Source organism: Rutilus rutilus, assembly GCF_951802725.1.
Source record: "Rutilus rutilus genome assembly, chromosome: 9".
Taxonomy (NCBI): Eukaryota; Metazoa; Chordata; class Actinopteri; order Cypriniformes; family Leuciscidae; genus Rutilus; species Rutilus rutilus.
This window is the reverse complement of record NC_140223.1, coordinates 6,821,254-6,836,790: the sequence shown is the minus strand read 5'-3', so window position 1 is coordinate 6,836,790 and position 15,537 is coordinate 6,821,254. Positions and strand designations below refer to the sequence as shown.

Here is a 15,537-nt window from a genome sequence, read left to right as displayed (position 1 = left end):
GCCCCCCGGTGACTGGTCCTAGTATAGGTTATAAGTCCCGCCTCCCCGTGTTATTCAACGGGACGTGAGACCAACTAAACAATTAAATTACACTGCAAATATCTTTTTTCCAAAGGTGGTTTATTTCATTTGCTGTCATTTTTATCACGCTGACGTAAGTTCAAGTGTCCGTTTCAAAAATAAGTTGGCTTTTAGTTAGTTACGTGATGCGGTGGTGTAACGTCATGATTGACAGCTGTGATTGACAGGTTCTCTGAGCGAAGTAGTCACTGAAGCACCAACGGACATTTTTTCGGGATCTTCGGAGGACTGAGGAGATTGTATTTACTATATTTTAACAAGCCTCTTGTCTAACTGCAATCAATTTGTAAAAAAAGTGTGCAGAATCCACTCTCCCTCAGTGCATTCTGCGAGAGTGAGGGCGGAGCGTTGATTTCGTGGCTTTACTTCCTGCTCACGACTGCGCAGGTCTGGTCCCGAGATCGCTACTGCGCAGACTCAAGTTCCAATATGTCAGCTCCATATCGGGACTCTGGCGGCTTCAGTTCTCATCAATGGAAGAGAGCGAAGGGGCGTCGTCCATATTTTTTTACAGTCTATGATCCAAAGGAACAACAAACCTGGAACAAACGAAAGAGCAGAAGAATGTAGCGCGAGACACGAGTGCTGTAAATCTGACCAGTTCAAGCTAAAACTGACGCCAGATGCCGTTTATTTACAGTCTGGATGTGAGAGATGTTCCCAATTTGTAGAGTTTGGCATTAATCCGCTCCAGAATTGATGTAAGTAGGCTACGGATCACGTGCTCTGGTTTAGAATTGTATAAACCATACAAAAAGACCCTGTATTCTAACATCTAATGGATTTTTTATAAATTTCTATAAATTCACACAAAAAAAAATTCACATTTGCCAGATCTGGTCCTGTGGGCGACTGTATGATCACAACTCACACAACAATTGACCAATAAATACTGGGAATATTCCCATCATCCTACAAGAGAAGGACAAACTCCAGGAGTAGCATCTGAAATCTGTGTGACTGTTAAAGATGGAGTTTATTAAAGAGGAGATTGAAGACATGAGTGATCCAGAACCATCCAGAATAAAACAAGAAGATACTGAGGAACAAATAGGTTGGTGTCCATTCTTGATTCTTCATTATTTAAGCTTGGTAACATTTTTCCCCCCAGTAGTCATTTAAACTGATTTACTGGCTGGAAAATAATGCACAATGTAAGTGTGATAAATAATGTCTAAATGATCTTAACCTTGAATAATAGCAATTGTCATTAACATTTTGATTGCATTAATAAGCAAATGACAGAGGTATCCTTTGCACACAACAAATATCTGGTACATTATACAGATGCTGATCTCTAAAGCTTTCTGTTAATAAATCAGGTTTACATGAATTTTCACATTTATTCTCCATAAATTGATTCTGACTTAATATGTTTATTTCAGACCAGATGGAAACAATGGAGCACAAACTGAATGAAGTGGATGAAAAACATTGTAACTTAAAAACTCAACGAAAAATAGCCAAAAAGCTGTACGTCTGCTCTCAGTGTGGAAAAGATTTTTGTTCATCATCAAATCTAAAACAACACCTGATAGTTCATTCAGGTGAGAGGCCTTATGTGTGTTCTCTCTGTGGAAAGAGTTTTACACGGCTGGATCATTGTAAACAGCACCAGAAAACACACAATGAAGTGAGAGATCATGTGTGTTGTGACTGTGGGAAGAGCTTTACTAGAGCTGAATATCTGAAACAGCATCAACGAATTCATACTGGAGAAAAGCCATTTAACTGTGATCATTGTGGTAAAGGTTTTTACGTATCCTCAAATTTAAAAGAACACCTGAAAAAACATACAAATGAGAGGCATTATGTGTGTTCTTTTTGTGGAAAGAGTTTTACATGGCTGAACTCTCTTAAACAGCACCAGAAAATACACACCGGTGAGAGAGATCATGTGTGTTGTGACTGTGGGAAGAGCTTTATTAGAGCTTCTAGTCTGAGACTGCATCAAAGAATTCATACTGGAGAAAAACCTTGCAAGTGCTCATACTGTGACAAGAGCTTCAATCACTCTTGGTCTCTGAAAGTACATGAGCGAGTTCATACTGGAGAAAGACCTTACAAGTGCTCATATTGTGACAAGAGCTTCGCTCAGTCTGCACACCTGAAAGAACATAATAAGCGACTTCATACTGGAGAGAAGCGCTGTACTCAGTGTGGAGAGATCTTTTTGTCTTCATCAATTCTTCTTATTCATATACAAAAATATCATGATACATTGTAACTTTTTCATTGTAAAGACACAATTTCTGTCAGGACCACTACCGTCAAATACGATTGACAATAAGCATACAGTTTGGATTGGCGGTATGGTTCCCTTCTGGGCAAGAACTCCCTGAGCCTAGCATGGATAAGAGCAGGGAGAGCAGCAATAACCCCCCTTGGGGTAAACAGAACAGAACCAACATGAAAGTTTGCAAATATATTTAATTCAAGATTTTAAAGTACAACACAATCGAGAATTAGTCTGATTCAAGGGGAATCAGAATGCCAAATCCTGACTGGGAGGGAGGAGGGAAATTAGCTCCTGAGAAACGTGATAATAGCTGCTGATAATACTGAAGGAGCTTATATTTGTATACGGTGATAGCCGTCATATTCCTATTGGTAGATGTGGATCAGCTGAGGGTCAGCTGATGCGAGCATGACTAATGTGACCTGCCAGAACTAATGCTATGCTTGATTTAGTTTAGCTTGTGAATTTGTTGAAATGCTCTGAGAACTATAAGGACTTATGAGTTAAAGGTTCACCAGTTAGCAACTCTTACAGCAAAAGTAAAGTAATTAAAGGGATACTCCACTGTTTTTTCATATTAAACTATGTTATTCCCTTAACTAAGATGAGTTGATACATACCTCTCTCATCTCAGTGTGTGCACTCAATCGCTCTGGCGCGTGGCGACACTTTGATAGCACTTAGCTTAGCCCAGTATATTCAATGGTATCTAACAGCAATAAATTTAGAAGTGACCAAACACATCAACGTTTTCCCTATTTAAAAACAGTTACACGAGTAGTTATACGACCAAGTATGGTGACAAAATAAAACGTGGCGCTTTTCTAAGCGGGTTAAAAAGGATAACTATAATGTATGGCGGAATAGCACTTTTGGGAGTACTTCGACTCGGCGCAGTAAAAAGTCACGTTTGGTCTATTGACAGAAGTGAGAGGAAGAGGATCAGGCGTGACTTTTTACTGCGCCAGGTCGAAGTACTCCCAAAAGTGCTATTCCGCCATACATTATAGTTATCCTTTTTAACCCGCTTAGAAAAGTTTTATTTTGTGTCACCATACTTGGTCGTATAACTACTCGTGTAACTGTTTTTAAATAGGGAAAACGTTGATGTGTTTGGTCACTTCTAAATTCATTGCTCCCAGGTGAAAAAAAGTGCACTAAAATACATTTTATTTAAGTGCACTTAGTACACTTCCATAATACACTTTCATAATGTACTTAAAGTGCTCTATTTTCGACACACTTATTTTGCACTTAATATACTAAAAGCTTATCTTTAGTACTGCTTAATATAAACTTAAAATCATCTAAGTGTACTCAATTGTGCTTTTTTGAGACACACTGAAGATGAATTTAAGTGTATTTTTAATATACTATTTCATATTTTAAAAAATGTATTTTGTTACCACTTTAAGTATAATTGAAATCATCTTTAAATACAATAATAAACTATTTAAATTATAATAATAATAATATTAAATTATATACAAATTATACTTAGAATGTATTCCTAGATTAAAAAAAGTGCACTAAAATACATTTTATTACACTTCCATAATACACTTCCATTATGTACTTAAAGTGCTCTATTTTCGACACACTTATTTTGCACTTAATATACTAAAAGCTTATCTTTAGTACTGCTTAATATAAACTTAAGATCATCTTAGTGTACTCAATTGTGCTTTTTTGAGACACACTGAAGATAAACTAAAGTGTATTTTTAATATACTATTTCATATTTTCAACAAATGTATTTCGTTACCAGTTTTAGTATAATTGAAACCATCTTTAAATACAATAATAAACTATTTAAATAATAATAATAATAATAATAATAATATGTAATTATATACAAATTATACTTATAATGTATTCCTAGATTAAAAAAGTACACTAAAATACATTTTATTTAAGTGCACTTAATACACTTCCATAATGTACTTAAAGTGCTCTATTTTCACGCACTTATTTTGTACTTAATATACTAAAAATTGTTCTTTAGTACTTCTTAATATAAACTTAAGATCATCTTAGTGTACTCAACTGTGCTATTTTGAGACACACTGAAGATGAACTTAAATATGCTTTTAACATACTATTTCAGCTTTAATTTTATCTTTAGATTAAATATTTAATACATTTTTAAATGCACTTATAAATTATTTAAAATATAAGAATATATCACCTGTGCTATTTTTATACAAACTTAAGATGACCTTAAACATGATTTTAAAATATTATTTAAGCTTTAATTTTTTTTCCCCTTAGAGCAATAGAACCCATCTTTAAAACATTTTTAAATACACCTTTAAATTCTTTAAAATATAAGAATATACAATCATATTAAATTTATGGAAACTAATTTATTGTAAAAATGTATTTTAACTATGTCAAAAGTACTTTTATAAAACATTTAAATGTTAATGTTTTTTTTTTTAGTCAAGTACACTATCTGTGTTATCAGTAGCATTTTGTGCCTCATTTATGCTGAAGTTATACTGTTAAAATGTAAATGTTAAAATTGTCCACCATTGATGAAGGCGTTTAATACAATAATCATTTTAAAGTTAGATGTAATGCATTTGATAAAAATAACCGGTAAATGTAATTCATGTAAATGAAAACACCTATAGTTTAAAAGGATACAGGAGGAATGGTATGTGTACAAACAAAAAGCATCTCTTTCTTAAAAAACACTTTATTTTTTTTAAACATTATTAAAGTCCAAACAGACTGTTGGGAAACAAAATAACACATGTGGCAAGCTTAAACTAAAAGCATTAAAGGAGTTCACCCAAAAATAAAAATGATCTCAGTTTTTACTCACCTGCGTGTTGTTCTAACCCTTTATGGCTTCCATTTATAATTGCATAACAAAATATTATATTTATGATGTAATCTGAGCGCTGGATAAGTCTTCCATTGACTTCCAAGGGGCTTAAACTTGCTCGATCAGAAAACATATAGACATTGTTTAAAATAGTCCAAGTGACTTCAGTGGCTCAACCATCGAGAATTCTTTTTCTGCGCCAAAAACAAACAAAAATAACGAATTTATTCCAATATCCATTTACTCGTGTTGTGCTTGAAAGTTGTTTACGTAGTCTATCTGCGCAGCGCTTCTGGGTTCTACGTCACCACACAGGCTCACTATTGGCCAACGCAGGTCATGTGTGTGACGCCTGGTGACGTAGAACCCAGAAGCTCGCGCAGATACACTACGTAAACAACTTTCAAGCACAACACGAGTATGGATAATATTGGAATAAATTCGTTATTTTTGTTTGTTTTTGGCACAAAAAAACTATTCTCGTCGCTTGATAATTGGATGGTTGAGCCACTGGAGTCACTTAGACAATTTCAAACAATGTCTTAATACGATTTCTGATCGAGCAAGTTTAAGCCCCTTGGAAGTCAATGGAAGACTTATCCAGCGCTCAGATTCCATCATAAATATAATATTTTGTGATGCGATGGTTAATGGAAATCTTAAGGGTTTAGAACAACACGCGGGTGACTAAATACAAAGAACTTTTCGATTTTTGGGTGAACTAACCCTTTAATAAAATAATTAAACTACAGATTACTGTACGTATCTTATATGAACAAAACACAAATTTATATGCACTAAAAATACATTTAAAATATCAATGGTATTTAGTATACTTTCTTAATTACACTTAAGTACTACTTTAGTATTTTCACTAGGTGAAAATAAAGTGTACTTGAGTGCACTAAAAAAACACTTAATTACAAGAAAGTACATTCTTATTTTTTGTGCTAAAAACAGCTGTAAAAATAATACATTATAAATAAACTAATTAAAAGTATGTTTTAATTTAAATAGTAATTAAGTGTAATTAATAAAGTATACTAAAAGCCTTATTTTTTAAAAATGTATTTTTAGTGCATTAAAAAAATATATACTTTTGAAAAAATAAGACAGAAGAGTTTTTTAGTGTATTTCTTACAAGTACATTTTAACACATTAAAAATAGTTCATTGCTAGTGTACTTTGATAGCTATGTAAAAGTACACTAACAATGAACTATTTTTAATGCGTTAAAAATGTACTTGTAAGAAATACACTAAAAAAACTCTTCTGTCTATTTTTTCAAAAGTATATATTTTTTTTATGCACTAAAAATACATTTAAAATATAAATGGTATTTAGTATACTTTATTAATTACACTTAAGTACTACTTAAGTAAAAATATACTTTTAATTAGTGTATTAATAGTGTATTATTTTTACAGTTGTTTTTAGCACAAAAAATATGAATGTACTACAAATGTACTTTCTTGTACTTAAGTGTATTTTTAGTGCACTAAAGTACACTTTTTTTTCACCTGGGCTGTTAGATACCATTGAATGAACTGGGCTAAGCTAAGTGCTATCAAAGTGTCGCCGTGCGCCAGAGCGATTAAGTGCACACACTGAGATGAGAGAGGTATGCATCAACTCGTCTTAGTTAAGGGAATAACATAGTTTAATATGAAAAAACAGTGGAGTATCCCTTTAACATATTCTAGACACCACCCAGCCAAAAGAAATATGCAAATGATTGTACATGAGAAATAATATGATCTACATCTTGTTTTGATTGAGCTATGATTAACTGAGAATTAATTTAGTTTTAAACACATCTTATTTACTACACAATACTGTAGTAAATAAGTTTGAGATGTACTGTATTATTAAAATAATCACAGACAGAATGATCAGGTCTTGTATCATATAAATACATTGGAGTTAATATTTATCCTTCATTATTGAACAATGAAGTACCAAACCTTCAGTTCGCCAGATTTGGTGTATGTAGTTAGAAAATAATAGAAACTGTAAAATATTAAACAATAAACAAACTGAGAAATAAAATGATTGTTTTCTTTATTTACATGATTCCAGTAAAACATCTGCAGTGAATTGTATGTATTCGAACAGTAGACTTTCCCGTGGATCCCGGAATCCAGGAAGATGTTGTGACAAGAAGTCGGTTCCTGTTCCACCTTCCACGTCAGACTCTATTATGTGTTCTTTTCATAATTGTAATTTAGGTACATGATTTTTAATTCCCTAGCTGTTACATTTAATGATCATGAGCCTGTTGACAGTTTGCTGCTGTAATTCTTACAGTTAAAGGAACAGTTCACTCAAAAATGAGTTTCTTTCTTCTGCTGAACACAAAAGAATATATCTGTAACCAGACAGTTGACGGTAGCCATTGACTTCTATAGTATTTTTTTCCTATTTTAGATGTCAATGCTACCGTCAACTGTCCGGTTACAGACATTCTTCAAAATATCTTCTTTTTTGTTCAGCAGAAAAAAGAAACTCATACAGGTTTGGAACAACTTGAATGTAAGTATTTGACAACATTTGGGTGAATTGTCTCTTTAATACTACTGTTTTTATTTGGAGTCGACTGTTTATTGTAGAGTATGTTTCTACTGTTTTCTGTGGTGTACGTCACACGCATCACACACATGACCAGCGTCGGCCAATAGTGAGCCTATGTTTTTCTGACGTACAACACAGAAGCGCTGCGCTGTTACACTACGTGAACTCACTCAGGAGAAACACAGAAGAAAATGAATAGTTGAATAAAGTTGTATTATTGTTTTGTTTTTTGCGCACAAAAAGTATTCTCATCGCTTGATAAATATATGGTTCAGCCACTGTAGTCACTATGGATTATTTTTAACATTGTCTTTACTCACTTTCTGGGCCGGCAAGTTTCGATCCCATAGAAGCCTATGGAGGAGTGATCCAGCTCTCAGATCTTAATTTGTGTTCCGAAGATGAACGAAAGTCTTACGTGGTTGGAACAACATGAGGGTAAGTAATTACTGACAGAATTTTCATTTTTGGGTGAACTAACCCTTTAAGTTGTTCCAAACCTGTATGAGTTTCTCTTTTCTCTTGTACACAAAAGAAGATATTTTGAGAATGTCAGTAACCAGGCAGTTGACAGACCCCATTGACTTCAATAGTAGGAAAAAAAATACTATGGAAGTCAGTGGCTACCGTCAACTGTCTGGTTACTGACATTCTTCAAAATGTATTCTTTTGTGTTCAGCAGAAGAAAAAAACTCGTATAGGTTTGGAACAGCTTGAGGGTAGGTAAATGATGACAACATTTTCATTTTTAGGTGAATTGTCCATTTAATACTACTGTTTTCATTTGGAGTGGACTGTTTAATGTAGAGTCTGTTTCTACTGTTTTCACATTTTAAAATTGTGCAATTTGCTTGATTTATTAAAATGTCCTGTTTAATGCCTTACTGTATGTATTCATATGCTTTTATCTGGCACAATGTATAAAGGCACAATGAAAAAAAAAAAATCACAAGATATAATTGGAATAATCTCGTCTGATTCTGAAATGTTGCCATAGCATGTAGCTACTACACATTCAACAGTTCAACCAGCTCACCATAACTTGTTTTCAACATTTTATTAATCATATGTACATATGCTCTCATTGACAAATGCGGAACAATTAGTTCATGACATCAAGGCTAGATTATTGTAATGCTCTACTGGGTGGTTGCCCTGCACGCTTAATAAACAAACTACAGCTAGTTCAAAACACAGCAGCTCGAGTTCTTACCAGAACCAGGAAGTATGACCATATTAGCCCGGTTCTGTCAAAACTGCATTGGCTCCCTATTAAACATCTTATACATTTTAAAATATTGCTGATTACTTACAAAGCACTAAATGGTTTAGCTCCGCAGTACTTGAGCGAGCTCTTAACGCATTATAGTCCTTCACGTCTATTGCGATCTCAAAATTACGGCCAGTTGATAATACCTAGAATATCAAAATCGACTGCTGGCGGTAGATCCTTTTCCTATTTACCGCCAGAACTTTGGAACAGTCTTCCTACCAATGTCCGGGAAGCAGACACACTCTGTCAGTTCAAAGCTAGACTAAAAACACATCTCTTTGGCCTAGCATTAACATAGCACATTATAGACTTCTATAATTCAATGTTAGGCTGCATAGATTAGGTCAGCTGGAACCGAGAACACTTCCCATAAATCCTGATGTACTTGTTACATCATAAGAAGAATGGCATCTACGCTAATATTAGTGTCTTTGTTTATCCCGAGGTTTTCCCGCAGCCTGCCAGATCCAGGCCGTATCCAGATCTGATGAAGGACCTTCGCCTGGACCCGATGACAACGCAGTGCTGAAGTGCCAACTAGTCTCTATGGAGGATCCCTTTACCACTCTACAGATAAAGCGTTGTCGGAAAATTAATTTCGCGTACAGTACTTTGTTTAGACTTGGTTTGTAGGGAATTACAAACCTGCGCACATATATTCAAACACACATAACTATAGAACTAATTCTTAATGCGCATGTGAACGCCATCAGCGTTTATCACAGGTTCGCGTTTAAAGTCTGTGTAGAGAGAATGGTGTCATCTTAGCGGCCCCTAATTTAATAACTAATGATCATTGCGACGGAAGCGAATCAATCAAAACTAACTTTAGCTGGAAAATAACTTTATTAAAGAACCACTATAAAGCCAAAACAATCTCTGTTACCTTAAATTATACGTTTATCTCTGTAAAGCTGCTTTGAAACAATCTACATTGTTAAAAGCACTATATAAATGAAGATGACTTGACTTGACTTGATATCCATTGTGAATTGATAAGTCATGATCTCAAGAGACGTAGCCAAAAACTGATTAGGATTTGTTCAAATTTGGGCTGATGGATTGGAAATAATATTGTCCAGGATAAAGAATAAACATTATAATATTCAACATTAGAAAGTTCCAACATCTTTATCCAAGCTGAACTATAAGGTGACGCTCTTCAGCTTCATCCACAGTGGAAGAAGTACTCGGCCTCTGACTGATCACCTGAAGGAAAAAGAAGATGTTCACATTCGTACAACAATGGAAACCTGTACATGGATTAAATCTGAATAAACAATGTGCATCACTTGATCAAAGCATTCAACACTGGCATATTAAATCTTACTTGTTTGGTAGTAATCGTACACTTTAATCACAGCTGGCTTGAGATTCTTCACTTGAAGAACCTGTTTAGTTTGTATCTGGTAATTCACTGGAATATTTTGTGTGATCTACAGGAGGAAACAAACTCATCAGTCATGGACATTAAAGACATAAAGACATAAAATCATATGAATGCTGCTGTTTTCTCACCTCCTTCAAATATACAATGACACGATCATCTTTAGAATCGACCCGTTCCACAGGTTTTCTGTATGTCCCAGAAGAAGTTTTAAGCTGTGGGGAAAAAGTGCTGGTTAATTTTTAAAAAAGAGAAACTCTACAAATGTGTACACATTTTGTGATGAATCACTCAAACGCACCATTGATGTATCAGCTGTGAATCCAGATAAGAGTTTAATATCCACAATGACCATGTTAGTGCTTTCCTGTAGACCATCATATCTGGAAAACAGCAAATGAAAAGGTTCTTAAATGCCTCATATAAATGTACAAATAAGAGAGAACAAAAGCCAGTATAATTACCAAGACACATGCAGAGTTTTAATCACATCACTCATAATGTGTCAATAATAAAAATGTTGTATCTCAAGTCAGTGTGTAGTGTTTTAACTTCTGAGATACGCCGTTTCAGTTTATATTGCTTTTGTGTTTATTAAGATGTTAAAAAATATTCAGAAAACATTTATTTGTTATTTAATCTTAAGTCATAATCATGTTCTAGTCTTTTGACTTAAAGTCCTCCTGTGGTGAAAATCAAGCTTTTAATGTTGTTAATATGTGTATATGGTGTTTTTAATATGCTTTAAGAAAAACCATGTGTAAATTCACAAGTCAACATCATTTCTGAATATTTTCTCCTTAAAACTGCAGTGAACCAAAGACAGTCTCAAAAACATGGTTTGAAATCGCTGGCATTTCTGACGTCACAAACTACCTTGTAACCAATCAGATCAACGTGTGATCGTCAACGAGTGGATCTCTGAGCTGAGTGAGTGAGTGGGGGCGGGGCTCATTTACATATTCATAGAATCACGTATACTAAATGAGGCAAGGGTGTAGAGTTACATTCAAGCCGTTTTAAGGCATGAAAAATTTAAAGATGAGTTTTAAGGGATACAATTATTGACTACAGGGGGACTTTAAATACAAATTCTCTTACTTGACAGTGAAGTTCAAAATGAAATTTTGTCCCAATGTTTTGCAATCTCCCTCAATCTTAGCATCAATGCTCAATGTTTTAGCTTCAGTAGGAGTGGGAATGTTGTAGAACTGAGCCATCTGAGAGAGTCAACACAAAGAAAAACACATTCATAAATCATCTCACAGCAGAATAACCAAAATGCCAAGAAAGAAAGTGAGTGTGTGTAAATGTAGCTGAACGCACTACAGACCTGCACAGACACACAGGCTGAGCCCTTCACTTCAATGCTGTATATGGCTGGAAGTATCTGCAGCTGCTTCTCCTGGTACAGTAACTTGTTGTCCTGATTGACATTAAAGTGGAGAGTGTCTCCTGCTGACCGTACCGTCACTGTGCTGGAGCCGTCAGAGCTGAACACTTTGGTGGCGTACAAAGACAGAGCCTGAAGAGCCACCACTGTGTCCTGGGAAATAAAGGTGTTCAGTAATGCCACTTTTACTCATTCACACCAGTAATAATAAGTTTGATTGAAGAGGTTTGAGTAACCTGTGTGGAGGAGAATCCTCCATAAGCATTCTGCTGTTTGACAAGCCAACTAACAATCCTGTTAGCATAGCCCAGATCAGCTCTAGTGACTGAATCTGCAGTGAGAACAGCAAGCAGCACATATGAGCTGATCTCCACTGCCAGAGAATCAGAGTCATCAGCAGAGCCAGACTGAGACCAGTGGAGAGAAGAGCCTTAAGGACAAAAGACACACGTGTGACTCAAGGAGCATGATTAAAACAAAAAAAAGGTAGAAAACTGTTCCATCATTAATGAATAATTACCCAGAAACAAATTAGTAACACATTATTAACCCTTCAAGGTCTAAGGGGTTTTAAGTCCGCCAGGCACTATGTTAATATTTTGGCTTCTGGAAGGGTCAATTTTCATAGCAGAGTGAAGAGAGTCATATTTCTGGATTCTATAGACCCTCAGCTATAAGGTGGATGCATTGACAATACACTTCTTGAGACACTTGTATGGGTTCTGATGTGATATATCACCAAGAAATACAAAAAACGGAAGTTCAAATTTTTGTTTTTTATTATATAAAAATAGTAAACCATAATGAATAAGGGATTTTACATCAAATATTGATTCCTCAAAGGGTTTAGAACACCTGTAAAAAATTGGGTGAAAAAATATAAAGAAACAAAATAAATATTTACATTTCTGTGACTGTAGTCACCATACGTTTTTTGGGGAAAAACAGAATATTAGGTTTGGTTAGGTTAGGTATACTTTATTGTCCCAATGGGACATTTGTTTTGGGCTCACGAATACAGCCACTGCATTGTCAAACATATAAAACAAACACATAACATAATAACAGAGAAGAAAGATACACATTTACAATCAAGTAATTGGCCAGAAGCGGTGCTGTGTAGAAAAGGGCGAGCGGTCTGGGTCCTGGGTTCAGCAGAAGATGTAGGCTACTCGGCTGCTCTGGGGTTTCCTGATTTAGACTAAAACACACAGATTTTTTTATTAGTTTACATTCCCACATATCAAAAGTTGTACAGCCTTTAGTACAATGTGGTAAATAAAGATTAGCTATTCATCATCATGTGTGTATTTTTTACATCAAGTAAAGAGTCATAGAACTTCTAACTACAAAATTAGTATTTCTATTATCATAGCAATGATGTAATGTATGATATTAGTAGGCTATCATGTAAATGACACTACTTTAGTAAAAATGATGTAAATGAGAAAATATGAGTAAATACAATGTCTAAACCAAACCCCCTCTCCATTTCAGCTTTATGTAGACAAATAGTAACGTTACAGGCCTTAGATAAGGCTTAGCCTACTGCACCATTATTTCTGAAAAGCTACAATAAAATTTCCCTAAAAGCATTACAATAAAATAGACAAGCAAAGTAAACGAAATATAGCTTATTACTATGCAAAAAATGAAGATGTACTACATGCGGCCTAATCTGCAATCTCATTTTAGCAATAAGCTAATGTACTACCGTTTATGTAGCAGACAAAGGCCCATGAATTTTTAAATCTACTTACTAATAGTAATAGCGCACATTATTTGATTACTGCACCGTTATTTCTGACAATAAAATAATTTTAATTAAAAAAAATGACACAATACATATTAGACAATATATTATCAGCAATATTGCCTTCATACTTACTCCTCAAATGGATCGATTCCGTCCAGAATTTTATCCTCTTCATCTGAATCATATCGGTCTGGATCAGATCCGTTATCACTCTCATCGCTCTCAAAAAAAATCATTGCAGTAGCTTGCTCGGCATGAGTCGGCTGTGAATCTTCGTTTGGCCATGTTGATTTTCTGTAAAATCTAACCAGTACAAAAACGTCTATCTCCACAGTAATCTAAATGTATCGTGTCCAAAAACCGTATATAAAAAGATTGTGTCTGAGAAGAAGACGCGCGAGATTTATTACAAACCCCTCCCTTTTTTACGTTCCTAGGACACCTGATAATGTCCTTGTTTGTTTTATATGGGTCTGTGATTGGTTCACACACCAACAGCATTATTATATATCATTTGATAGGGTAAAGTACCAGTCCTCTGTTTTGCGGTAAAATGCTATAGATTTGCACTCAAATACGGAAGGCTTAAATTTTTTTTTTTTTTAAATGCTTGTAGAAGATCGGAAGGCTTATCATTCGCGGAAGTCAACACAGTTTACTCATTATTACGCAGACGAATGTCAGCTTTTTCATAGAAAAAAAAGTAAGTTAATACCTTTTTCCATTCCGAAGCTATTAATAGATATGTCAGGCATGCGCACTTTGACGCTCTAGAGCGTCAGTCGACTTTGAAGGGTTAACATTCTAGTTACTACTTTTATTATATCTGTGGAATACTTGAGTCTGATTGGTCAATAGCACCATCCAGTGGTGTGTTATTGCTCGACAACAACCACTGAAAACGTCTCTGGTTACTTACGTAACCTATGTTCTCTGAATAGGGAACGAGACGCTGCGGATAGCGCAGTGGGATATTCTCTGAATGTGCCGATTGTCTGAAGCCCTATAGAATCACGCCAATTCATTGGCTGATGGCGCCAGCGCAATCTGGCTCCGCCCCGACCCTCCTACGTCGCATCATTACATATTCGCACGCGCCATCTGCTCCTCAGATTTCTCTGCCGAAAAGAAAACCGTCAGCAGCGTGAGGAGCTTGCCAGCTAACGCAGCATCTCGTTCCCTATTCAGAGAACATAGGTTACGTAAGTAACCAGAGACGTTCTCTTTCATAGGTTCACTCAACACTGCGGATAGTGCAGTGGGAACGGACTACCAAACTCGCCAAGCTAGAGCACTTTCCATGACTGGTACATAAATGAGACAACGACCAAGATGAGTTCAAACAGAAAGAACCTGGGAACCCGGGGTCATGTCAAGATCCAAATTATAGAACCTTACAAAAGTGTGCGGAGAGGACCAGCCTGCCGCAACACAAATGTCCTCCAAAAGTGCTCCTCTAAAAAGAGCTTGAGAAGATGCCACACTTCTGGTGGAATGTGCTCTAATGCTAATAGGTGAAGGCAAGCCACGCACCTCGTAAGCCAACGAGATAGCTTCTGTGACCCATTGGGAAATCCTCTGCTTTGATGCAGCAAGCCCACGGTGGTCAGCACCGAAGCAAACCAGAAGCTGGTTAGATTTCCTCCAACCGCCTGAGCGGTCTACATATATCTTAAGAGAACGAACTGGGCAGAGCAAGTTAAGCTTCCTATCTTCCTCAGAAGAAAATGGAGGAGGGTGGAACGCGTTAAGGTTAACCACCTGCGAGCGGAAAGTTGTGGAAAGGACTTTGGGGACATACCCTGGTCTCGGCCTCAAGGAAACCTTGACCAAGCCAGGAGCAAAGTCCAAGCAAGACTCGCTAAAAGAAAGAGCTTGTAAGTCTCCTACCCGCTTTAATGAGGACAAAGCCAACAAAAGAGAAACCTTGAGTGTTAGAATCCACTCCAGAGCTGACTCCAAGGGCTCAAAGGGGGCCTTCGTCAAACCCTCTAGGACAGCAGA

General features: G+C 35.8%; 2 protein-coding genes across 2 annotated transcripts in view; one reads left to right on the top strand and one right to left on the bottom strand.

Moving 5' to 3' along the window:
• The first annotated feature begins 609 nt into the window (after positions 1 to 609).
• Positions 610 to 3,245, top strand: LOC311296673 (uncharacterized protein). The gene is made up of 3 exons (XM_084418559.1): positions 610 to 782; positions 916 to 1,135; positions 1,467 to 3,245. Exons 2-3 carry the CDS (start codon positions 1,051 to 1,053, stop codon positions 2,306 to 2,308), a joined length of 927 nt encoding a protein of 308 aa, XP_084274685.1. The 5' UTR covers positions 610 to 782; positions 916 to 1,050; the 3' UTR covers positions 2,309 to 3,245.
• A 5,521-nt stretch (positions 3,246 to 8,766) lies between these two features.
• LOC311296612 (alpha-2-macroglobulin-like) overlaps positions 8,767 to 15,537 on the bottom strand; it is a 30,619-nt gene continuing 23,848 nt past the window's right edge. The window contains exons 28-34 of the mRNA XM_084418456.1: positions 12,014 to 12,207; positions 11,718 to 11,930; positions 11,486 to 11,604; positions 10,686 to 10,767; positions 10,516 to 10,599; positions 10,328 to 10,433; positions 8,767 to 10,206 (exon numbers count right to left, since the gene is read on the bottom strand). Of these exons, the coding sequence (XP_084274582.1) occupies positions 10,166 to 10,206; positions 10,328 to 10,433; positions 10,516 to 10,599; positions 10,686 to 10,767; positions 11,486 to 11,604; positions 11,718 to 11,930; positions 12,014 to 12,207 (839 nt within the window). The 3' untranslated portion in view covers positions 8,767 to 10,165. The remainder of the gene's footprint in view (positions 10,207 to 10,327; positions 10,434 to 10,515; positions 10,600 to 10,685; positions 10,768 to 11,485; positions 11,605 to 11,717; positions 11,931 to 12,013; positions 12,208 to 15,537) is intronic.

Bases quoted from the DNA above. Each gene is read 5' to 3' on its own strand.
- LOC311296673 (XM_084418559.1), top strand. From the start codon at position 1,051: ATGGAGTTTATTAAAGAGGAGATTGAAGACATGAGTGATCCAGAACCA. The intron at 1,136-1,466 runs GTTGGTGTCCAT...TGTTTATTTCAG, and splicing joins AGATACTGAGGAACAAATAG to ACCAGATGGAAACAATGGAG.